The sequence below is a fragment of the Gorilla gorilla genome, chromosome 23 (genome assembly GCF_029281585.2).
Source record: "Gorilla gorilla gorilla isolate KB3781 chromosome 23, NHGRI_mGorGor1-v2.1_pri, whole genome shotgun sequence".
Classification (NCBI taxonomy): domain Eukaryota; kingdom Metazoa; phylum Chordata; class Mammalia; order Primates; family Hominidae; genus Gorilla; species Gorilla gorilla.
Window position 1 is genome coordinate 23118365 of NC_086018.1, and position 25139 is coordinate 23143503.

A 25139-nucleotide genomic window follows, 5' to 3' on the forward strand; every position below is an offset into this window, starting at 1 on the left:
TCGGGCTAGACCTTTGAGCTTTGGGCTCTCTCGCCCTGTAAAATGGGGAAAGCCAGGATCTGCCCTAAAAGAATCATACACACATGGAATGAGCTCACATTTGTCATATTACTTGAGCCTGGTAGAGCAAAAATGATGGGTGATCAGTGCACAGAAGCTATCAGTGGACAATGGTGATGACTGCTGTTGCCAGGGGCTGACCCAACACGGCCTGGGAGAGAGAAGCCACTTGCCAGCACTCACACCTCAGGTCCTACAAGGGAATTTTATGCACACCATTGTATTCCATTCCCAACATGCCCTCCAAAAATGGGTGGATATTTGCCCTCTGGTTTTCTTATGGGACTCTAATGGACTGTTGAAAACTTCATTTTATTTACATGGCTCCAGGAATAAGGAACTGAACGGAGCTAAGCTGCAGCTGTTGGATGGAGGGAGCTGCTCTCTCCATGTAGGGTTCTCAGGGTGGCATGCCGTGTGCTGAGCACACTACAAATGGTGGCTTTTCAGCAAAAGAGAATGTGATTATGTGGGGTTTGGGTGGTGATTCGATCTTGGGGGTCGAGGGTGGCTGCTTGGAATGCCAGACTGACAACTAACTTTTCTCAGCCCCCATGTTTCCTGTCTGGGTTTATTCCGATTCAGGGGGTCCCGAGTGTTTGCAGAAGGCTCATTGTACCTGATATTTGCATGGGAGGGGGCCCTTCCCCAGACAAAGGGCAGCTTATAGACTCGGCTCTCTTTTCTCCCCAGGCTCAGCTGCACAAGAGGCCAGAGGTGGACAGTCCTGGCGAGACCCCCAGCTGGGCACCCCAACCCAAGAGCCCCAAGTCCCCCTTCCAGCCTGGGGTGCTGGGCAGTCGCGTGCTGCCTTCCAGCATGGACAAGGATGAGAGGTGAGGGGTCTTGGGGAATGGGGGTCCCTCTCCTTCCAAGCTCAGGCTATACTTCCAGAGAGGTGCTCGCATAGGTTTTAGAGCTGAATAGAAGAGAGTTACAACTTTTTAATTTTCTCTAGCAGCAGAAGCTTTGTTCATGTGAATTCTCAATACTCAGATACCTAAAAAGTACAACAGAGGCCGGGGAGGGAGGCCAGGAATCAGGCCAGCTGGCCTCTCCTCTTCCCCCGCCCACTGCCACCTGCTACATGGAACGCCAGGGCACCATTGTTGGACAACTACTGATCTAGTTTAGCCCTCTCCAGACCGATGGGGAAACTGAGGCATTCTCCCTCCTCTTCCCCTTTGGGGAAGTATCTTTATCATCAGAGATCTGGAGGACCTGGGAAGGTGGATCAAAGGGCACGGCCAGGTTGAATGAGATCAGTTTCACTCCCTTCGTGGAACAGCTATCCCGATCCTGGGCTGTTCTGTGTAGAGACGAGCACAAAGCAGCTTCTGCCCCCCAAGAGGCTCTCAGGCTCTCAGGCTCTCAGAGGGGTGTTTCAGCAGCTGGAGGTGGAGGTTAAGAACAGGGGATCTAAGGTCACACAGCCAGGGTTTAATGGTGGACCATTGCTGCTTAAGAGCTGCATGACGTGGGAAAAGGTACTTGACCTCCTGAACCTCAGTTTCCTCAACTGTAAAGTGGGTTTTCTAACCTCCTAACCTTCCGAGGTGGTCATGAGGATGAAACGAGTGTGTGTAAAGCCCTGTGCCTGAGCCCTGGGATGTAGAAGTACTCAGTGAAGCAGAGTGGAAATCTTATCATGAGCACTGTTAATCCATGAAAGTTAGGGATTGTTCTGATGCTAGAGTTGTAATGATAGTAAGTGCTGGCTGGATCAGAGCAAGAGTGGGTAAGCTATGGCCCACAGGCCAAATCCAGCCCACATCTGTTTTTGTAAGTAAGCTTTATTGGAACACAGCCACATGCATTCATTTATGTATTGTCTGTAACTGCTTTAGTGCTACCACTGCAGAGTTAAGAAGTAGCACAGATGCCCCACAGCCCACAGAATCAGGAATATTTTACTCTCTGGCCCTTTCTCTGACCCCTGTGATGGAGGGAGGCAGCTGAAGGGCTCATAATGCACACTTGAGGATGGGCGGCAGAAAAGACTTCCAGCTGGGTGCAGTGGCTCACGTTTATAGTCCCAGGACTTTGGAAGGCAGAGGTGAGAGGATCACTTGAGGCCAGGGGTTGGAGGCTGCAGTGAGCTATGATTGCACCATTGCACTCCAGCCTGGACTAAAGAATGAGACCTTGTCACGAAAAATAAAAAAAGAAATAAAGAAAAAAAATTAGCTGGCTGTGGTGGTACATGCCTGTGGTCCCAGCTACTCCAGAGGTGGAAGTGGGAGGATCCCTTGAGCCCAGGAGATGGAGGCCATGATCGTGCCACTGCCCTCCAGTCTGGGCAATGCAGTCAGTCCCTGCCTCTCTAATAAAAAAAAAGAAGCTTCCAAGAGAAGGAGATACTTGAACTGAATCATGGTGGACAATTGGGTCTTAGCTGGACCATGGGCAGGGAGAGGGGATCCCAGGTTAAAGCCACTGCACATGCAAAGGCCTGGAGGCCAGATGTACCTGGGAGCCTCAGGCAGTGTAAAATACATAGCGCAGAGTGGGCTGTGGGAACCAGAAGGTGAGACGTTAGAGAAAGACAGGGCCATAGTTGAGACAGTGCCTCCCTGCTCTGGTAATGCCAGAATTCTGGCTCCAGAGTCAGTGGAGGGCTCCAGCATTTCTCTGTGGCTAGAGGAACCCCCAGACTAGGGCCTCAGAGGCACCTCTGGAGGCCTGGGCTTGTGTCTCCACTATTAGGCAAAGCTTGGCTGAAGTCTGGAGTACCCTAGACCCCCATCTGCCCAGGGGGCCCTCTTCTTCCTCATTCCTAGGCTGGCAGGCATAGCAGTTGAAGGCCTGCCCCTAGACTCCAGAGTCACCTAATCTCTCATCCCCTCAGGTGCAGACCCCCACTGTACCACCAACAGGCCAGCATCTTTTCCGACCCCTCCAGGGCCACGGGTCTCAGGAGCTTTCTCTGAGAACAGAATCAGTCACGTCCTGTGTGCATGTGTGTTTGATTATAAAAGCAGTGACTGTAGAAAATACAAAAAGAATACAAAGGGGAAAAGAAAATCATCCACGATCCTACTGTGCAAAGACCACTACTGTTGATACCTGGGCATCTCTCCTCCCATTTTCTTTTTCTTTGTAACGTAGCTGAGATCACGACGTTTGCGTAGTTTGATTCCCCTGCTCCATGTTCCATATGAATGTTTTCCCGTGCCCGTTTAACAATCTTCATAAACGTGATTTTTTTTTTCTTGAATGAAGTTTTAAACAATGGTGACTTTATTGTTTTTTTGTTGTTTTTGGGACAGGGTCTCACTCTGTCACCCAGGCTGGAATGCAATGGCATGATTATAGCCTCGACCTCCCCAGTCTCAGGTGAATCCTCCCGCCTCAGCCTCCATGAGTGGCTGGAACCATAGTTGTGTGCCACCATGACTGGCAAATTTTTGTATTTTTTTGTAGAGACAAGATTTTGCCATGTTGCCCAGGCCGGTCTTGAATTCCTGGATGATTCTCTGCCTCCCAAAGTGCTAGGATTACAGGCATGAGCTACTGTGCCTGGCCTGACTTTATTGTTTTTTATTAAAATGTTGTGTTCTCATTATAAGAAATTCTGAGAACACAGAAAACTGCTAAGAAGAAGGTAAAAAAATAAAAGTCAAAAGTAGTACCATGTAGATGGTGGCTACTCAGATGTATTCACTTTGAGAAAATTCATTGAGCTGTGCACATTTTGATTTGAGTACCTTTCTGTATGTGTTCTTCCATTTAAAAAAGTTTGAACAGGCTGGGCATGGTGGCTCACGCCTGTACTCCCAGCACTTTGGGAGGCCGAGGTGGGCGGATCACAAGATCAGGAGATCAAGACCGTCCTGGCTAACGCAGTGAAACCCCATCTCTACTAAAAATACAAAAAATTAGCCGGATGTGATGGCGGGCGCCTGTAGTCCCAGCTACTCGGGAGGCTGAGGCAGGAGAATGGCGTGAACCCAGGAGGCAGAGCTTGCAGTGAACCGAGATGGCGCCACTGCACTCCAGCCTGGGCGACAGAGAGAGACTCCGTCTCAAAAAAAAGAAAAAACAAAAAACAAACAAACAGTTTAAACAAATCTCACCTCCCCAAAACAATTATTGTTGACCTTTGATAAACAAAAGGCAGCTCTGTATGCTGTATGTCTTATGGGCATTGTATTGTTCAGAGTTCTCCAGAGAAACAGAGCCAATCGGGGATGTGTGTGTGTGTGTGTGTGTGTGTGTGTGTGTGTGTGTAAATAATACAGTTGATCCCTGAACAAGGCAGAGATTAGGGGTACTGACTTCCTACTTAGTCAAAAATCTGCATGTAGCTTTTGACTTTCTAAAATTTAACTACTAATAGCCCAGTGTTGACCAGAAGCCTCACTCATAACCACATACGTATATTTTGTATGTTATCTTTTATATATTCTTACAATAAAGTAAGCTAGAGGAAAGATGTTATTAAGAAAATCATAGGAAGAGAAAATATATTTCCTGTTCATTAAGTGGAAGTGGATCATCATAAAGGTCTTCATCCTTCATCCTTACTGTTTTCCCATTGAGTAGGCTGAGGGGGAGGTGGAAGAGGAGGGATTGGTCTTGCTGCCTCAGGGGTGGCAGAGGCAGAAGAAAATCCAAGTGGACCCACGCAGTTCAAACTGTGTTGTTCAAGGGTCAGCTGTATATACATGTACGTATATAGATATGTATGCACGTGTGGACACACGTATGTATGTATAGAGATTGATTTTAAGGAATTGGCTCATGTGATTGTGGAGGCAGGCAAGTCCCAAATCTGCAGAGTAGACCAGCAGGCTGGGGATGTGAGGAAGTGTCGAAGTCCAAAAGGCTTCCCTCTTCTTCCTGGGAGGCCAGTCTTTTTCTTTTTCTTTTTTTTTTTTGTTTTTTTGTTTTTTTGTTTTGAGATGGATTCTTGCTATGTCGCCCAGGCTGGAGTGCAGCAGAGCCATCTCCACTCACTGCAACCTCCGCCTCCTGGGTTCACACCATTCTCCTGCCTCAGCCTCCTGAGTAGCTGGGACTACAGGCACCCGCCACCACACCCGGCTAATTTTTTTTTATTTTTAATAGAGACGGGGTTTCACCGTGTTAGCCGGGATGGTGTTGATCTCCTGACCTCGTGATCCGCCCAGCTCGGCCTCCCAAAGTGCAGGGATTACGGGCGTGAGCCACCGTGCCTGGTGAGGCCAGTCTTTTTCTATTCAGGCCTTCAACTGAGTAGATGAGGCCCTTTCATATCACGGAGGGTAGTCTGTGCTACTCAGCGCCTACTGATTTAAATGTTAACCTCATCTAAGAAAAAATATCTTTGCATAAACATCTAGAATAATGTCTGACCAAATATCTGAGTACACATTAGGTTTAAGTTGATGCATAAAACTAACCATCACAGACACTTACCTGGATAGAGAGATGGAAGGATGAATAGCTATTTGCATGACAAATGGATGGATGGAAATAATTTTATATAGGACGAATTTTTTGTTTGTTTGTTTGTTTGCTTTTTGTGGAGAATGGGGTCTCACTGTGTTGCGCAGGCTGGTCTCAAACTCCTGGGCTCAAGCTATCCTCCTGCCTCTGCCTCCCTAAGTGTTGGAGTTACAGGCATGAGCCACTGTGTCCAACCAAGATAAATTTTTATAACTGCAGATTATCTCATAGAACGGATATATCGTGATTTATTTCAGCGGTCCCCAACCTTTTTGGCACCATGGACCAGTTTTGTGAAAGACAATTTTTCCACAGACCAGGGGTATAGGGGGGTGGTTTTGTGATGATTCAAACACATTACATTCATTGTGTACTTTATTTCTATTATTATTACATTGTAATTAGAATGAAATAATTCTACAACTCACAGTAGAGTCAGTGAGAACCCTGAGCTTGTTTTTCTGCAACTAGATGGTTCCATCTGGGGGTGACGGGAGACAGTGACAGATCATCAGGCATTAGATTCTCATGAGAAGCTTGCAACCTAGATCCCTTGCATGCACAGTTCACAATAGGGTTCACACTCCTATGAGAATCTAATGCTGCCGCTGCTCTGACAGGACGCAGAGATCAGGTGGAATGTGAGTGATGGAGCGGCTGTGAATACAGATGAAGCTTCGCTCACTCGCCCACCACTCGCCACCTGCTGTGTGGCCCCGTTCCTAACAGGCCATGGACCAGTATCGGTCTGTGGCCCAGGGGGTTGGGGACCCCTGATTTATTTAATATTCCCCATTGTTGGACACTGTGGTTAATTTCTACTTCTTGCTTATCAGTCCCGTTAATACGGGCATCTTTGCCACCTCTGAGTGCTTGCCCCAGCCCCGCCTGGGCCCAGGGATAGACAGTCAGATACCACTCAATCCTGCCCGCAAGGAGCCCACAGTCTGGTTTCAACTAGTCTCTTACTGGCTTTGTGGTTTTAGGTCGGATGAACCCTCTCCCCAGTGGCTAAAGGAATTGAAATCCAAGAAGAGGCAAAGTCTTTATGAGAACCAAGTTTGACCAGGTATGAAGGGGCTCTGTTGGGGAACCTGGGAAGAGCCCTGCAGTCACAGGAATGGGGAACTCAGGGGGGCCATGCCTCAGAGACTGGGGCTGTTGTACCCAAGGAAAGAGGCTGTGTAAGGGGAAGAGTGAGGGGTGGGGGGTGTTCTGAGTTCCTGTAAAGAGGATGGTTATGTCTGTTTCCATTTAGGGAGAAAACAAAGCTGGGCTGCCTGGAGTGGGTGAAAGGTACCAGGCCAGGAGGCAGGTGACTGGGGCTCTGGGCTCATGCACTTGGCTGACCCTTCTAGCTGCATCACAATCCCCTCTGATAAAACAAAAGGGCGGGGACATCAGAGGTTAGCTTAATTAGAAATGGTTACCTTTTTTTTTTTTTTTTTTTTGAGACAGAGTTTCGCCCTTGTCACCAAGGCTGGAGTGCAATGATGCAATCTCGGATATTGGCTCACTGCGGCCTCTGCCTCCGGGTTCAAACGATTCTCCTGCCTCAGCCTCCTAAGTAGCTGGAATTACAGGTGCCTGCCACCATGCCCAGCTGATTTTTATATTTTTTGTAGAGATGGAGTTTCACCATGTTGGACAGGCTGGTCTCGAACTCCTGACCTCAGGTGATCCGTTCACCTCTGGCTCCCAAAGTGCTGGGATTATAGGCGTGAGCCACTGTGCCCGGCCAGAAATGGTTACAGTTTTTATAGGGGGAGTGTTTCATGTACAACCTATGTAGTTAAAAATGAATTTGAAAAAATATACATTAAAAATTACGATTAGATAGGCCCTCGTGTAAGTTGCAAATGACTGAACATCATGAACTTAAGTTTCCTCATCTGTAAAGTGGGTTAGCAGTGTCCACACCACCGAGCTGTCCTCAGGGCTCACTGAGAATGCACCTGTGGTGCTTGACTGAGCGCTGCCTGTTTCTCCTCAGTATAGGAGCTCATGGTACGTGCACCATCAAAGTCAGCATTGATGTGATGAGCACAAGAGACTCACCATCCCTTATCCACAAAGCCAAATTCCAGAAAGCCCTGCAAAACAAAGCTTTTTCCTAACTCAGTGGTAAAACCTGACCTGAGTGAATATAATTCTACTTTGACTCTATTTTCCCCACTTTATATGAATATTCATAATACACTGCAGGAATATTATCTGCTTGATTATGGTGGTGTTACATATGTATATATATACATATGTGTATATATTACATGATTATGTATGATGCATGTGTGTATGTATAATAAATACTAAAAATTATAAATTCCCAAATAAAACTATGCTCAAGGGATTTGGATAAGGGATTGGGACCTGTGTTTATTTTGTGTTTGGTGCAGTACATGTAATATCTCATTTAAGCCTCCAGCAACCCCTTTGAGGAAACTGAGGCTCAGAATTGAGACTGGAACCCTGACCTGACCCTAAATTTCATGTTGGTTTCACTGTATTCCATGCCTGCCACCCTACTCACCTCCCCTTTCCACCCAACACAAAAAATGTCTTTTGTGACCTTAGGCTTCTAGGGGTGACTTCATTGGAGAATATCAGGTGAGATTTTAAGGACTGAGGGTAGAGAGCAATGGAGCCAAATGTTCCCACTGCTGACACCAGTACTGTCCCTTCCTCTCCAGGCAGGGAACACTGCCACGTCTACGTAACAGAAGCCTTAACCATCAGAACCCGCAGACGAGGCCGAGCTGCTGCCGTTTCTTCCTGCACAACGCTTACGTGCCTGGGCCCTTCCCGTTGGATTGAGAACGCTATCCAGTGCCCCTGTCCTCGCCAGGCTCTCCCTGGATCCAGACGGGAAGACCCAACCTCCAGGAGCACTCGCTCATCTCCCCAGACAGCACTTCAGGCTGGGAAAGGAGCCAGGCTGCCCAGAAATGTCCATGTGGGTGGTTTTGCTTTTTATGTAAAAATTTGCATTTCTACCTATTTTAGACACCTTCATCAGCTCCAAGAACATCAGTGTGAGGCTGGAATTGTCTACCCAGGTTCTGAAAAACACCTGCATTTGTGAAAGCACCTCCTCACCCGACCCCAGGGCAGGTCTTTTTTTGGAAGGACATTTCCAAGGAAGATCAAACTGTTCATTTTCTGCTGTAGTCTCGGTGCAGGGTATCACCGCTGGGTTGAGGTTTTTTATTCTTTTTTTTTGGTGAGTTCCTTCTTTCCCTTGAATCAGCAGTTCCAATTTTTAAACATACTCTCCCTGATAATGTGTATTTCTCTTTCTAGTGGGGCTGTGTGCATCGTTGGCCTATGTTATTGTATGTCATTTTTGTTTGCTTTAGAAGGCGATAAAGCAATAATTCAGCTAATTTTCTTTGAAACTTGATAGGTATATATGTGTTTACGTTAAAGGACAGGAGGAAAGATGTGCGAATAATTTGTTCTGAAGTATCCAGTCACCTCAGGTTATCTTATCCCTATCCAAGCTGTTTAGAAGTTATAATTGTCACTCTTGTATTTATTTCCATGGCTTCTTTTTATTTGAGCTCTGGTTTTGGTAGGGTGACCTTTGCCCCTTGGCCTTAAGGGTTCATAAACTGCAGCCCAAGTGGTGGTGCCTTTGCTTATGAATCATCAGACCTGCCCTAGTAATCTTTTTCTCCAGAGTCTTCTTTGAACATGACGTGGGCTGCTGGCATGGAGGAGTTGTTCCAAACTGGCCTCAGAACAGATGCATGAATGAAGGGTACTTTTTGCTTTTGCTCACCTCATTTTCCTCCATCTTTCTTGATGAATCCATTATTTGCAAATGCTGTCAAAACATGCTTTCCTTCTCCCTGGCTACCTCTCAGGAGTTCATTTGTCTCTCTATCTCAGCTTCCTCCCTCATCTTCCTTTACCCCTCTTCTCTGTCTTAGTGGGTGGATGGGCATGGATAGAAATCCTCTGTTTCTTCAGGATAAACACCTGGGCCCTGGTGAGGCAGTTGCTGTTCAGCACCAGGGACAGCAACTGCAGGGCTGTGAGGCCGGAGCCCACCTTGTGTCCTGTTCGATGAGCTTTGGTTACTGATGAGCAATTGCCAGACCATGTCACCCACCCAGCCTTTTACACCTGGGAGCCTCATGCATCTGGGTTTGGGAGTTTGGCCCTGCTGATGATAGTTTGTTTTCTCTTCATTCCCTGAATTCGTCATCAGTTCTCCGTGGCCATTTGGGGATTCATGCCTGCAACTGCTTCAGTCGAATTCTTTTTTAAAGATCCAGTTTATGTTTTATAATAATTTTGATATTATGGCTTTCAACGTCAATAGGATCCCCTTTAAAAATACCCTGCTAGTGTTTTGTTTTGTTTTGTTTTTCTGAGACAAGGTCTTACTCTGTTGCTCAAGCTGGAGTGGAGTGGCACGATCATAGCTCACTGCAGCCTCTAACACCTGAGCTCAAGTGATTCTCCCACCTCAGCCTCCCAAGTAGCTGGGACTACAGGTGTATGCTACCATGACCAGCTAATTTTTAAATATTTTTGTAGAGACAAGGGTCTTACCATGTTGCCCAGGCTGGTCTCGAACTTCTGGGCTCAAGCAATTGTCCCTCCTCAGCCTCCCAAAGTGCTCGGATTACAGACATGAGCCATCGCACCTGGCCTGAAACACATTCCTAGTCTTTTGATCCTGACTTCTTATCTTGGCTGCTGTCTCTCTTTCCTTCAGGTGGAAAGGACCCCTTGGTACCATCTCAAGCAGTAGGAAAGGACCTGCTCTTACATATATTGATGGTCCTCATGCAAAACTCTGAATTCTTAATTAGTCATGTCTCAGCTCAAGGATATCAGACAGGAATGAAACACACTTGAAAATGAGATTGACCTGGAGATTTTTTCCCCCTAATCTCTCATACCTTAATTGGAAAAATAATCAATTAATTCTATGTTAATTAGGATATACAAAGTTCACCCTCCTTGAAAGTGACTAGGGCAAGCCCTGAAGATCTTCCTCACCACCTTTTATTTTTCTATAACCTTGTCTCCTCCAGCAACACAGGGAAGACAATCACAGTGGGTCAAGAGCAACCCTCTTTCATGCGGGCTCCGCCATGATCTCTGAGACCCGCTTATGATCAGTGCAATGAAGTTAGAAGTAACTGATGATTGGGAGCCTTTGCAGATAGCTGGGCAAATGGGTGATTTACTTATCCCCATTCTAAATGAAGTGAGTTCTCTTTGAGGCTAAGCAAGGAGGCGTTGTATGCTAGTTTCTAGACTTTGCCTGGAGACCCCTTTGGAAATCTGTCTTCTTTTTAAACTCACTTAATATGCCTTAATCATCTGTGTGTAATAGAGTCATCCGCTCCTCATCTAACCCTCCTCCCCTGGGGCTTTGGCTGTCCTCAATGAGAGTTTCATGCAGAGTGGAAAATCCTCTATATGTACAATCTCTCTCCCCCTCATTTCTCTTCCTCCTCACCTCCACCACCCCTTTGCACATCAGCATTTTGACAGCTGGTCTTTTGAGAAGCCTGTATCTTTTTCCTCTTCAGTAGATACCCTTCTTCATGGTCCTTTGCCTAATCAAACAGAGGCCTTGGCCTTTGAAAATCCATGACAAGGCCTCAGAAATCAGTATTGTGGAGGATTACTCCATGCCACCGGAGAAACTCTGGTGAAAGAGAAACCTCGTGGTCTTTAGGGTGTTGGGATTTTGAGTGAACCTGACCTGATAGCCTCAGGATTCAGGGAAAGGACAATCAGATGGCGGTGTTTTCCAGGGGGATGCGCCAAATCATGTGGTTTCAGACAATTGTGTTTGCTTTTGTGCCTCCCTGGAAGGGAGGCCAACTTAAGGGTATCACCAAGAAGCCAGAAGAGAAATAAGCATGAGCCTGTGGTTTTAAACTTTACAGGCTGGGCAAGGGATTTAGAAAGACCCTTAGCATGATTTTCCTAAAAGAGACCTTAGCTGCTCCAACCTGGTGCTGATAGCTGCTTTGTTGATCTATGCTTTAAAATTTTTCTTTATAATGCCCCCAGATGGCTCCTGGAACTAGTCATAATTGCAAACTGTAAAAATCCCTCCTCCCCAGTGTAGATATTTAAACCAGAGTAAGTGATGGGGAGACATTCTGTGGTCTCTGAATGTGCCTTCCCCCTCACCGTGTGTTAAAACACAAAAGCCGAAGTTCCATGGCGTCATGATTCCGAGGGGCTGGAGGGATAGGACCCACTCCACATCTAAAGGGGCTCTGCTTCGGGCTCGGTCCCATTAGCGAGTGGGGGACTCTTGCTGTGTGCTAAGAGGCTGCGAGGACTCACCCAGTTGGAATTCTGGGTGGGCTCGGGAAGTTTAGAGCCACGTAAAAAGCTGCTAGGCATGAATGTGCCAGGTCTCTGCCAGCCTGCGTCTCCTTTTGCACCCCCCAATCCAGAGTTTGCTTTCTTTTGACTAAATTGGCTCCTGCAGGGGGAAGGGCAGAAAGCTAGGCCCTCTGCTCTGGAAAGTCGGCCTGAGGTTTCCAGCAAGTTAACCCTTAAAATCGACACCCCTCAGCCCGCCCTCCCCTTTGGCCTTCCCAGAATCTCCTTCAGTGGTTGCTCTCGCACCTGTGCCGTAACATCATCTTCCATGACTTGGACGGGCACTTCCTTGACAATTCCTGTTGGCATCACACGGGCTACAAATTATGCTGTTTTCTAAAGAATTTGAACTTTTTTTTTTCTTTTCTTGAGACATGGTCTTGCTCTGTTGGCCAGGCTGGAATGCAGTGGCACAATCATAGCTCACTCCAGCCTCCAACTCCTGGGCTCAAGCAATCCTCTCATCTCCACCTCCAGAGTAGCCTAGATGACAGGCGCACATCACCACGCCCAGCTGATTTTTTAAATCTGTTTTGTAGAAACAGGATCTCACTATATTGCCCAAGCTGGTCTTAAACTTGGTCTCAAGTGATCCTACTGCCTCAGCCTCCCAAAGTGCTGGGATTACAGGCCTGAGCCACCATGCCCAGCTGAATTTGAGCTTTTTAATAATCTCATTCCACATAGCCTTATAGATCCTGTAAATAGGGGGGGTCACAAAAGTAATATATTGTGTTATGGAAGATAATTTTGTACTGTGCTGTTTCCTAAATCATACCAATATCCTAAAGTCATGCACTTCCCAGATGATCGTGATCCTCCAAATGCTTTGTAAGATGGGGCAGGGCGTGGAAATATATATGTATATATACACACACACAGAGACACACACACATACACAAGTATAGTATATATTTTCCTAACCTTTCTTCTGGGTCCTTCCTCAGATCTTTGAGTCACGATAGAAAAGGAGCTTGAGTTCTTTGTGTAGGAAAGTTAAGCTTCCTGCCTGCGGTGTTCTTGCAGTTGCCTTAGGAATTCACAAGCTCTAGGAGTTCTGAACGGAAGGCAGACGAGAGGCACTTTATCCAGTCCCAGAAAGAATCTCTAACCGTGTGACTGAGAAGTCATCTAGAAAAACTTATATTTTTAATGTAAAAACAAATGGGGCTTACCAGACCTCACAGAGTATTGGACGTCTACAAGTGCTTTTATATTTTGTAACTGTAAAGAAGTTTCATATGCACAGAAGAGCAGTTGGAAATCTGGTCGACTGCAATAAAACAAGATGACCTTTGCATGTACAAAGATGTTGCATTCAGACTATGAAAATAGCAAATAAAGCTTTGGTGCAAGTTGCATTGGAGAAGTCGGTGCGTCCATGTGTGAATGAATAGAGTCTCCCATGCATGCAGGCCCTGACTGGGGCTGGCTGAGTCAGTCTGTCCTGTGCTGAGCTGTGGGCCAGCCAGCGAGAGGGCAGAGCTCTGGGGTCCTGGGAGAGGGTGTCCATGCAGAATGGGAGGCCATGGAAACAAGGCAGGATTTCCATTCAGACTGACAAGGGGTTGAGTCCTCCTCCTGCCACCCTCTGGCTGTGGGATTTCTTTCAAGCATTGGTTCTCCTTAGCTATACAATGGGAGTGGTGATCAGGACATTTTCGCAGGTAAGAGTTTAAGGTGGTGGTTCTCAGCTGGGTGGATTGTGCCCTCCAGAGCATGTCTGGTAATGAAAGGAGGCATTATTGGTTATCACAAGGAGGAGAGAAGATGCTCCAGGAAGTGAGTAGAGGCCAGGGATGCTGCTCAGCATCCTACAGTGCACAGGACAGCTCCCACCCCGACCCCACCACAAAGAATGACCCGACCCCAAATGGCAGTAGTGTCAAGGTTGAAAAGTCTAGATTGGGGAGATGTGGTACATCAAAATGCTGAGCGCGCAGTAGGTCTGCAAGATCCTCAAAGATGTGATGGGAGGGGGAGCCACGCCATCCCCACCTCTGCCTTCCTCCTTCTGTCCCAGCTGGTGGCAACTACATCCCAACTCAGGGGGTCCAAACCGACTGCTTTCTGTGACCTTCAGCAGGAAGTAGCCCCTTGGCTTGAACTGTCCAGAGTAGGCAGGATGCTGGGAATAAAAGTCAAAAATAACAGATACTGTGCGCAGTGCTTTGCTTGCATGATCTCCCAAAATGGCCCAAGTAGAGAGAAGGTTCTCCATTTATGGTGAGGAGACAGTAGCTCTGAGACCTTCAGGAACTCGTCCAAGGTCACACAGATCTGCCTGACTCAGAGTCCAGCTGTCATCCACAGCATCTCACCACCATCTCCCTCTAGGGGGTACAGGGTAACTATGTTTTTGTTTGTTTGTTTTTTGAGACGGAGTCTTGCTCTGTTGCCCAGGCTGGAGTGCAGTGGTGCAATCTCAGCTCACTGCAAGCTCTGCCTCCTGGGTTCACCACTCTCCTGCCTCAGCCTCCCATGTAGCTGGGACTACAGGCACCCGCCACCACACCTGGCTAATTTTTTGCGTTTTTAGTAGAGACAGGGTTTCACCGTGTTAGCCAGGATGGTCTCGATCTCCTGACTTCGTGATCCGCCTGCCTCGGCCTCCCAGAGTGTTGGGATTACAGGCGTGAGCCACCGCACCCGGCCTGTAACTGGGTTTTATGCTGACTTGAGGATTTTATCCAAAAATACCAACAATAACAAAAGAAAACCTTGTTAACTCACTCCTTTGCTCCAGTATAATTTTATTCATAAAATAATCACTTATTAGATATTGATTACAGGCAAAATTATACTTTGTTAGACACTTAAAAAATTCCTGGAAGCTGGGTGCAGTGGCACGTGCCTGTAGTTCCGGTTACTCAGGACACTGAGGAGAAAGGATTGCTTGAGCCCAGGAGTTTGAGTCCAGCCTGGGCAATGTAGCAATAACCTATCTCTAAAAAATAAAATAAAATAAAATACCTGGATCTACCTTTTTTCTTTGGTCATAAATAAGTTGACTGTGATGGTCACTTTTATTTCTATTGAGGCTAAGATCCCAGGTCCTGGAGCAGGCCAGCCCCTTCTCTCTGCTGTGTGATTCTGAGTAAATGAGTTCACCTCTCTGAACTCAGTTTCTCCATGTATAAAGTGGAATCAGAATTCCTCCCCTAAGGATGGCTGGGTGAGAATTCCATACAATGTTTGTGAAGCTGGCACAATGCCTTGCGTGTAGTAGGTGTTCAAGAAATGGTAGCTATTATTCGTGCGTGTCTTCTACATGAAGAAAGTCAGTCTGTGAGTTCTGTGACGGCATCCTATGGAAACGGTTGGGTGGATTTGCGCCCAAGTTGGAGAGTATGGTTAGCGTGATCTGACTTAAAACTTAGGCCACATGGCACATGGAAACTGGAGAGTGTCTGGGGTCCCTCACTTTAAGAACTAGAATTTTTCCAAAGGTTGCATGTGACTCAATAGGAAATGGTGACCCCAAGAAACCAAAGAAAGGGAGTTGGTGGTTGTGGGGAGACACGGGAGAGCTGCACACCGTGCCCCTTGCCCCGGCGCTGCTGGGCTTCCCACAAAGCCAGTGAGGTTCATCTGCCCCCAGGAAGTCATCAGAGACGGTGGCTGAGGAGACAGGCACTGGGGGCCTCCGTGGACCCGCTATTGGAGTGAAGTGGCCTGGATGGAATTGGGTGGACAGGGTGCTGCCTCAGCAGGCTGGGATGTGCTGGGCTGTCAGAAAGTGCTCATAAATAGCATGCCCCTTGTGAAGACAGGCGAGTCTGCAGACGGCCGTGGCTCCTCTGTTCTTCCCGAGGCTACAGCAACAGGTTCATTCTGGGATGGGTTGGGGGTGGGGAGGCAAAAGCCACCCTGGCAGGCCCGGACCTTTTGTGGTCTCTGTGGGACGTGCATGGCTGACCGCCTGCAAAGAAAAACAGGGCCTCCCTTAAGGGTCAGGTCCCAGTGAGAGGACCCTGACAGCCCAGCTGGGGGTGGAACGAGCGACCCTTGTCTGCAGTGGCCAGGGTCCAAGCCCCTGGACATGTGCTTAGGGCAGGGGACCTTCCAAAACAGCCCCTCTGAGGGAGGGGAGTGGGCACACATGGTACCTGCCAAGTCCCCCGAGAGTCTCCTGTGAGCTGGACCAAGCCCTGTTTCCTGCTGAGGCTAGGACAGACAGAACCGACAGCCCGCAGGCTGTGCATGGTTAGGCCCACGTCCAGAGTATGTGGGCTGTGCAGCTGTGCATGCTGGGGTGGCCGTGCTGGGAGCCGTGGGTGGGTAACAGTTGGATGTGGGGTGTAGATGTAGGTGCCTTGTGTACCACTGTGGATGTCTGAAATGGGCAGGGATGTGTGTGTGTGAAGAGAGAGAGAGAGAAAGAAGCTGTCCTGTGAGCCCATGGGTGAAATATAACTGATAGTGACCATAGAAACTTTTGCGAGTGTGTGCACCTATGTGTGTGTGCTGACAAACAGAACAGTCCTGTGTGTGTCCATGGGTGCAACAATGATGAGAATCCTTCCATGTGACTGCGGCAGGGGCCTGTATTGCATGTCACTGTCCCTGTAGCAATGAAGAACTGTCGGTGTCTGGGTCTTGAAGTGGCTGGTACACAGTCGTGCTCAATAAATGCTTAAGGAATGAGTAACCGAACGCAGGGAAACTGACCTGGAGCAGGTGTCCAACGACCTGGTCTTACAAGCCTTTTCTCTAGAGGTCTGTCTGTCCACCTCCCAACATATGGGGTCTCCTGTCCCTCCTGGTCACCCAGCCCAGAGCCTGGCACTGTGTAGGTGCTCATGGAATCTTTGCTGAATAAAGTAACCAGTGAACAAAAGAGTTCCTGGAGTACGGAGGTGGGAGAGACCCCTGTAGAGGAAACTCCCTGAAGCCCACCCTTTAGCCAGGTTCTGGGGGTGGGACATCTGCAGAGAGCTCTGAGAAACCTGGGTTTCGGGGAGCATCTGGATCAGGGGAAAAGGGCACGGGCTTTGGAGCCAGGCCCGACCCAGGCCACTTCCTCACTGTGTGCTTGAGGAAGTGGCCTCACTTTGCTGAGCCTCAGAGTTCCCCTCTGTACAATGGGGCTCCTGATCCCACTGTCTCAGTCCACGTGGCCCATGGCAGGTGCTCAATGGATGTTTGCTGAATGACTGAATGACTGAATGTCGATCATAAGTTATGGCCACGCCCCATGGGCAGCAAGGCTCTGTAGCTTATCCTGGACTCCGGTCACATCAACACCTGGCTTCTCCCGGGTGGATCCAGTGAACCATTTTCCTTTGGTTTGAAGCCAGAGGTGTTCCTGGGGAGATGGCGGAACAGCACGGAGCACCCGAACAGGCTGCAGCTGGCAAGAGCCATGGAGGCCTTGGGGGCAGCTACAAGGTACTGGGCAGGGAGGGGATCAGAGGGCCCAGGCTGCTCCTGGGCCTCAGGGTCATCTTCCCAGCCAAGCAGCACCTCTGCAGGAAGGAAGAGCCATCCTTCCAACCACCCAGGCCAAGACAAAACGCTCCGGGCGGGTCCTCTCACTGCCACCCTCCCGTTAGAAACTTGCTTCATGACTTTGCTGCATCTTCCCTCGTCTGCAAAACAGAAATGGTCACCCACATCCTGCCTGCACCAATGGATCAGAGAGGCCTGGGGGTTTCCGGAAACATGGCTCTGAGCTCTGACTCTCCTGTCTGACCTCAGCCTGGTGTCTTGCCCTCTCTGGGGAAAAGGGCACAGGTTTTGGAGGCTCTCTGGGCCTCAACAGCCCCATGTTTGAAATGAGGATGGTGCTCAGATATTGTGCCCAGAGTTGGTGTAAAGGCTAAAAGACACGAGTGAAGCCAGCTAGCAGAGGGAGGCACACTAGAAATCTGAGAGAAGGTTTGAATGTGTTGGCTCTGCCCTTTCCTAACCATCTCCGGGGTCTTTTTGGGAAACTATTCCAGACAGAGTCTAACGATGGGTCGAATCCCAGTGCCTCCTCTTAACTTGCTGTGCAGCCTGAGGCAAGTATCTTACCCTTTCTGAGCTTCTTTGATCCCTTCTGTAAAATGACTAGAACAGATGTTCCCTGGGGATCTTCTACAAAGTCAGTTTGTGTTTCCAGGTGGGTGAGAGAGGCAAAACCTTGGTCTGCCTTTGCAGCCCTTCCCTTCCTAGGCTTGGGGCAGGCAGAGGTCTTCCCAGAGACTGCAAACAGGTGTTTCATTTTTTTAAGGGGGAAATTTCATATTAAGGAAAATACAGATTTCTGACCTCTCTTGAAAAAATTGGAACTGGGACCTCATTCCCTCATCGCCAGAAGCAGCTTCATTTCCCCACCGACCTCTCTTGGGTTATTTCAGTCCGCTGGACTCCCCACCTGGCTCCTGCTGGACATCAGAGTTGCAATCCCTAGTTTAATTGGTCTCATTGAAGTTCCTGAAGGCGTTTCCCTCCATGACCATTAGAGGGCAGTGCAGGCCCGCCTCGGTGCCAGCTCCAGGCTGGAGAGATGCAGAAAGCAGAGGGTACCTCCCTCTAATGCCCCAAGGAGGGGCAGAGGCTGGAGCTGGGAGCCTAGCAGAGGTGGGATGTTTAGGACTCTGCTCTTCTAGGTGATCGTGTACGAACTAGAGAACTTCCAAGGCAAACGCTGCGAGCTCTCGGCCGAGTGCCCCAGCCTGACCGACAGCCTGCTGGAGAAGGTGGGCTCCATCCAAGTGGAGTCCGGGCCGTGAGTACCTAGACGCCCAGTCCCTCGCCACAGCCCTGAGCCTTCTGGGAGTGTGGAGGCCCCAGTCTGAGCTCTAGATCTGTTGTGGGGCTTTTGACAGCTCCCCTGCCTTCTCTGGCCTCGTTTTCCGCATCTGTAAAATGAGAGTTGAAGAATTCTCTAGAATCCTAGATGTCTGCAGAAAATCCCAGGATACCTGAGGTTGGAAGAACAGCAAGGTCAACCTAGCACCTAACTCAGTGACTGGAACATGGGATTTAATATTTATAATTTTAATAATAATTGTAACACCTGAAGTTTAACATGCATTATGTCATTGAATCCTCATGACCCTGTGAGAGAGGTATCATTCTTATTCCCACTTTATAGATGGGGAAACTGAGGCCAAAGTTGGTAAGTGTCCCATCCATGTCCACAAGGCAGGCAGGTCTCCCAGCTGGGCCCTGAATTCCCGCCTTTGGATTGCAAGTCCAGGCTCTGGCACTAACCATCTGGGTGATCTTCGGCAAGTTGCTTCACACACCAGGCCTCTGTTTTCTCATCTGTTGAATGGGGATAACAATGGTACGTACTTCAGAGAGAGTTTTTATGAAAATGAATGGAATGATGCAAATAAATACATATTAATAACAATACAATACAAAGAAGAAGAAAAGGAAGAGGAAGAAGTCTCTGTCACTTATGGAATACTTATTGTGTGCCGGGCGTTGTGGTAAAGACTTTTCTGGGTACCTTGCACAGAGGCTAGATTCTCAGTAACATTCCCTAGGATGGTTTTCTGGCCCAGAGTCTCAGACAGTTCCCGGTATGTCCTAGCAGCTCCTTTAATTACAGGTCCAGGAATTAGCAGTAGGGTTGGAGGGAGGGTACAAGGTTCAAGGTCAGCAGCTCTTGGACCCTTCTGTCACTAAACTTGAATCCTTTCTCAGCTGCAGCAAAGGTGACCCAGCCAAGCCTCTTCCTCACTCAGGTGGCTGGCATTTGAGTCCAGGGCCTTCCGCGGGGAGCAGTTTGTTCTGGAGAAGGGGGATTATCCTCGCTGGGATGCCTGGTCCAACAGCCATAATAGTGACAGCCTTCTGTCCCTCCGGCCTCTGAATATTGTGAGTGTGGTTCCTGCTCACTTCTGGGTGTTCCTGGAAGCAGGGTGCATCGAGAGCTGGTCAGGCAGCTCATTGCACAAGCTGGGCTGAGGGTTTGGCCCATATGGACCTGGCCTGGGAAGGGCCCTCATATTTCTGATTTGAACAATTGTGTGGGACAAGAAGTGGGATATTGAAGGGACATTTGGTTGGGGGTTGAGACACCAGGACTCACATCTTGAATTAAACCAGCATAGCACTGGGACTTTTCTTTGTAACCGTACTAAAACGATGAGCCACATGGCCCAGTCTCAAATCAGTATTGTTATCAAAGAAATGCAGTCCAGGAAATAACTTCAGAAAGTGACTTCAAAATACTTTAAGTTCTCCACTTGTGTTTTTCTAGCACCTGAAAGGGACACAGTCCACAGTGACACTTTTTATTTATTTGTTTATTTATTTATTTTTTGAGACAGACTCCTGCTCTGTCACCCATGCTGGAGTGCAGTCTTTCTCTCTCTCTCTCTTTTTAAACATTTTTATTTATGTATTTTTATTTCATTTTGAGTTGCAGTCTCGCTCTGTCACCCAGGCTGGAGTGCAGTGGCATGATCTCTGCTCACTGCAACATCTGCCTCCTGGGTTCAAGTGATTCTCCTGCCTCAGCCTCCTGAGTAGCTGGGACTGAAGGCACATGCCACCATGCTGGGCTTATTTTTGTATTTTTAGTAGAGGTGGCGTTTTGCCATGTTGGCAAAGCTGGTCTTGAACTTCTGGCCTCAAGTGATCTGCCTGCCTCGGCCTCCCAAAGTACTGGGATTACAGACCTGAGCCACCACGCCCGGCCCACAGTGACAATTTAAACACCACCCTTCTCCCTCCCCTGCTTCACTCACACCCAGCAGCTGCTCCAGCCCTTTCTCTTTGTCACATAACTGAGTCCTCCTTAGAGGGCAGTGGAAGAGGGGAAACTGGGAAGATTAAACTGGCATCTGGTTAGGAAAGAGGGAAAGCTCATATGTTGATACTTTTGATCTCCGTCCACCCTCTCCTGGCCTCAGTTTCTCTATCATTTAAATGATGGGATTGAACAAGATCTGGAAATTCCTTTTCAGTTTTATAATCTACGGCTCTAGGTTCCTAAATCAACCAGCTTTGGAGGAATCTCCCCGTCCTTCCTACAGTGAATTTGGGGGTGGAGGCATCTCCTGAGGCCCTTCCCTCCTGCAGCGGGTTTGGGGGTGGGTGTTATTTTGTGGTGACCTGTTGATTCTTTCCGGCATCTGGAGCCTCCTTGACCTCTGTTCTGGATATGGGAGCAGCCGCTCACCCCACGATATTGCCCTCAGGATAGTCCAGATCACAAGCTGCATCTGTTTGAGAACCCAGCTTTCAGTGGCCGCAAGATGGAGATAGTGGATGATGACGTGCCCAGCCTGTGGGCTCATGGCTTCCAGGACCGTGTGGCGAGTGTCCGTGCCATCAACGGGACGTAAGGGACCCAACCCTCACCCTTGCCCCATCTTCTGGTCAGCCATGCTTCTGGCTCCAAACAGAATCAGTGCCCATAGTTTCTTCTTATTTTATTTATTTATTTATTTTTGAGACGGAGTCTTGCTCTGTCACCCAGGCTGGAGTGCAGTGGCGTGATCTCAGCTCACTGCAAGCTCCGCCTCCCGGGTTCACGCCATTCTCCTGCCGCAGCCTCCCGAGTAGCTGGGACTACAGGCGCCCACCACCACGCCCGGCTAAGTTTTTGTATTTTTAGTAGAGAGGGGGTTTCACCGTGTTAGCCAGGATGGTCTCAATCTCCTGACCTCATGATCTGCCCACCTCAGCCTCCCAAAGTGCTGGGATTACAGGTGTGAGCCACGGCGCCCGGCCATCGGTGCCCATAGTTTCTTGCATGATTCATGTTTCCTGCACTCCTGTACTGTTGAGATTTCTAGGCAGCCTTGACTTAAAACAAGTAAAATCTGTTCTCTCCACCTGTTCCCATCTGAGTCTTTCCTCCTTTTTTAAACATCCCCACACCCTTGAACTGATTCTTGAAATGTTCTTCCCCCTCACAACTCTTGTTCTTCTTAACAAGGGGCCCAGGATGTATGCAGTTATTGAGATGTGACACAAGTTGTACAGAGGAGAGCAGGCTTATCACCTCCCTCTTTCTAGGCTTAATATCACCGTTGATGCAGTCTTAGGATCACCTGCTTTTTGTAGGCGGTTACATCTCACTTGTGGGCTTGTAATCTGGGGTTGGGACTTGAGAGGTGCCACCTATCCCTGATAATAATTTATTCAACAATTTTTTACTGAACATCTACTATATGCTGGTGTGCAGATACAGAGAACAACAAGAATGGCACATCCTCTGCCCTCAAAAAAATTGTGTAGTCTGGGGCTCATGCCTGTAATCCCAGCACTTTGGGAGGCCGAAGTGGGCGGATCACCTGAGGTCAGGAGTTCATGACCAGCCTGACCACCACGGAGAAACCCCATCTCTACTAAAAATACAAAATTAGCCGGGCATGGTGGCGCATGCCTGTAATCCCAGCTACTCAAGAGGCTGAGGCAGGAGAATCGCTTGAACCTGGGAGGTGGAGGTTGTAGTGAGCCGAGATCACGCCACTGCACTCCAGCCTGGGCAACAAGAGCGAAACTCCATCTAAAAAAAGAAAAATTACATAGTTTGATGGAGAGACAGACAAAGTAACAGGTATTCACAACGTATTGTGATCAGGATTGGGACTGGGATGCACAAGGGGCTCTGGGAGTCCCAGTGAGGTACTCGATTCAGCCTGCAGGAGTCTGGAGACATCTAAATTGAGCTGTAATGGATGCAAGTGGAAAGAAGGGGGAAGGAGAAGGATGAGGTGAGCAAGAGTGTTCCAGGCAGAAGGAATCATGCATACAAAGGCCCCCCAACACAGCAGGTTCCGGGAAAGTAGAATAAGAGAGGCCATGGTGTTGAGTGTGAATGGGATGTTGAGAGATAAGGCTAGAGATGCTTTGTGAAGCGTCCTGTGAGCAGGGTAAAGAGTTTGGATTCATCCCAAGGGCTCTGGGGAGCTAAAGAGGAATGTAGGCAGGCAGAGTGCATGGTCAGATGCTGGCTGGAGGCAGGGTGACTGGAAGCAGACCGTCCACATCTCAACCTTGGTCTCCCGGCAGGTGGGTTGGCTATGAGTTCCCCGGCTACCGTGGGCGCCAGTACGTGTTTGAGCGGGGCGAGTACCGCCACTGGAATGAGTGGGACGCCAGCCAGCCGCAGCTGCAGTCTGTGCGCCGCATCCGCGACCAGAAGTGGCACAAGCGGGGCCGCTTCCCCAGCAGCTGAAAGGCACCCAGACTTCAAGGACCCAGACCCACCCTGGGGTGCTGCAAGGGCAAGAAGAGGAGGCTCCAGGGTTGGGGTGAGGGCCGACCTGTCCACCCTTCCCTGGAATCTGCTCAATAAAGCCTGGGGTTGGTCCCCCACCCGCCACGTTCCTCGGCATCACTTCCTGAGGGAGCCAGGCCTGGGGCGGGACCTGTGGGAGAGGCGTGCTGAAGGAGGCTGGGGCTTGAGTGTTCTGAGACTCCCAGGAAGGGGCTGGGAAATATGCCCATATCCTAGGCTCTAATCCTTTCAGGCAGAGCCATGTGCCCCTACTGCCCTGATCTTGTGTTTGTCTGCTGCTGCATGTTTCCATCTGAATGTCTGTCAGTCTACCCATCCACTCACCCATCCATCCATCCATCCACCCACCCACCCATTCATCCACCCATTCACCCACCCATGTGCCCATCCATTCATCTGCTCACCCATCCATCCATCCATCCACCCACCCACCCATCTACCCATTCATTCATCCATCCATCTACCTACCACCCATTCATCCATCCATGCATCCATCCATCCATCCATTCATCCACCCACTTACCCATCCATCCATTCATCCTTCCATCTTCCTATATTTGTTCTTTCCATTAATTCATCCATTTTTCCTTCCACTCACCCATCTTTCTATCTATCCTTTTATCCACTTATCCATCAATTTTTCTTTCAATCTACTTGTCCATCAATGTGTCCATCTGATCTTCCTTCCTTCCTTTCTTCCCTCCTTCCTTCCATTCATCTATCCATTATTTCCCCTTCCACCTCTCTGTGGGTCAGTCTCTGTTGTCATTAATGTATTCAGCAAATGCCATGCCCTGTTCAGTGTATTCGGCAAATGCCATGCCCTGTTCAAGGCCTAAGGACAGGACACAATGTCCTACCCTCCAGGTTCTCACCTTCTGTGGGAGAGACAGAAAGTAAATAAACAGGTCTATGAGGGCTATAATGTTGGGAGGCGGTAAATACCAAGAACAATAAAGCCGGATAAAAATATGGAAGTGATGGGGGTGGTGGCCAGGGAACTCTGCAGAGGAGCCGAGTCCTCAGTGAACCACCAGAACATTCCAGGCAGAGAAATAACAGGTGCAAAGGCCCTAGGCAGGAGTATGCTGGCCTAATGGGAAACAGCCAGGGGCCCAGCAGGTCTGGAATGGAGTAAAAGACTGGCGATAGGGTTCAGAGGGAACAGGGTCAAGTCATTTAGGGCTTTGCAGACCCTAGTGGACTTTGCTTGTTCTCTGAGGGAGGTGGGAGCCATGGAGCATTTGAGCAAAGTGAGCCATGGTCTGCAGTGGGGTTTAATAGGATCACTCTGGCCAGGGTGCAAATAATACACTTAGTGGCCAAGGAGGGATGCAGAGAGACCAGTTGGGAGGCTACTGCAGAGAGTCTGGTGAGCTGTGTTGGTGCGGTCCACCTGAGCCTGTCTCTCTCATGCCTCAGTGTCTCTGTCCCCTTGCCCAGAGGCCTTCCGCGGCCTCGCCTGGGGTACTGAGTGCCCATCCCACCTCCCCCCACTGACCACTGCTCTGGGCCCCCGTGGCTTCATCTGGGCAGTGGGAGTTGCTGAAGAGCTGAACAGAGACACTGGGGCAGTGCCAGGCATAAATGAGGCCTTTGTTTGTTTGTTTGTTTGTTTATTTATTTAGAGACAGAGTCTCGCTCTGTTGCGCAGGCAGTGGCGCGATCTCGGCTCACTGAAACCTCCACCTCCTGGGTTCAAGCAATTCTCCTGCTTCGGCGTCCCAAGTAGCTAGGACTACAGGTGCGCAGCACCACGCCCGGCTAATTTTTGTGTTTTTAGAAGAGATGGGGTTTCACCATATTGGTCAGGCTGGTCTCGAACTCCTGACCTCAGGTGGCCCACCCACTTTGGCCCCACAAAGTTGCTGGGATTACAGGTGTGAGCCACCATGCTTGGCCATAATTGAGTCTCTTCTGCCCCCAGGTGGGAAGAGGAGGGGCGTCCTCTCTGATAGCCAGCTGACAACGGACTTCCTGCAGGCAGGCCCCGGGACCACCCCTCACCCGTCCCACCTCCACAAGCCAACTCTGCATCATTTCCCTGACTTTGTTCACGTTTTGTGCCCAGAGCCTATCTCAGCCA

The 25139-nt window shown here is 49.0% G+C and overlaps 2 protein-coding genes across 6 annotated transcripts in view; both read left to right on the forward strand.

Annotated features, from left to right (window-relative positions):
* Positions 1–13217, forward strand: part of KIAA1671 (KIAA1671 ortholog) — a 244275-nt gene extending 231058 nt beyond the window's left edge. For 4 of the 5 annotated variants that reach the window (XM_019018653.4, XM_055375349.2, XM_055375352.2 and 1 more), the window contains 3 exons: positions 754–896; positions 6477–6559; positions 8181–13217. In XM_019018653.4, the coding sequence (XP_018874198.3) occupies positions 754–896; positions 6477–6555 (222 nt within the window). In that variant the 3' untranslated portion in view covers positions 6556–6559; positions 8181–13217. Of the gene's footprint in view, positions 1–753; positions 897–2908; positions 3681–6476; positions 6560–8180 lie in introns of those variants that run through there. The other variant, XM_055375353.2, reaches the window with a different exon arrangement.
* A 2414-nt stretch (positions 13218–15631) lies between these two features.
* Positions 15632–23137, forward strand: CRYBB3 (crystallin beta B3). The gene is made up of 6 exons (XM_019018133.4): positions 15632–15683; positions 17153–17247; positions 18453–18571; positions 19542–19674; positions 21003–21145; positions 22825–23137. The coding sequence occupies exons 2-6, from the start codon at positions 17173–17175 to the stop codon at positions 22988–22990; spliced, it is 636 nt and encodes a 211-aa protein (XP_018873678.1). The 5' UTR covers positions 15632–15683; positions 17153–17172; the 3' UTR covers positions 22991–23137.
* The last annotated feature ends 2002 nt before the right edge of the window (positions 23138–25139 follow it).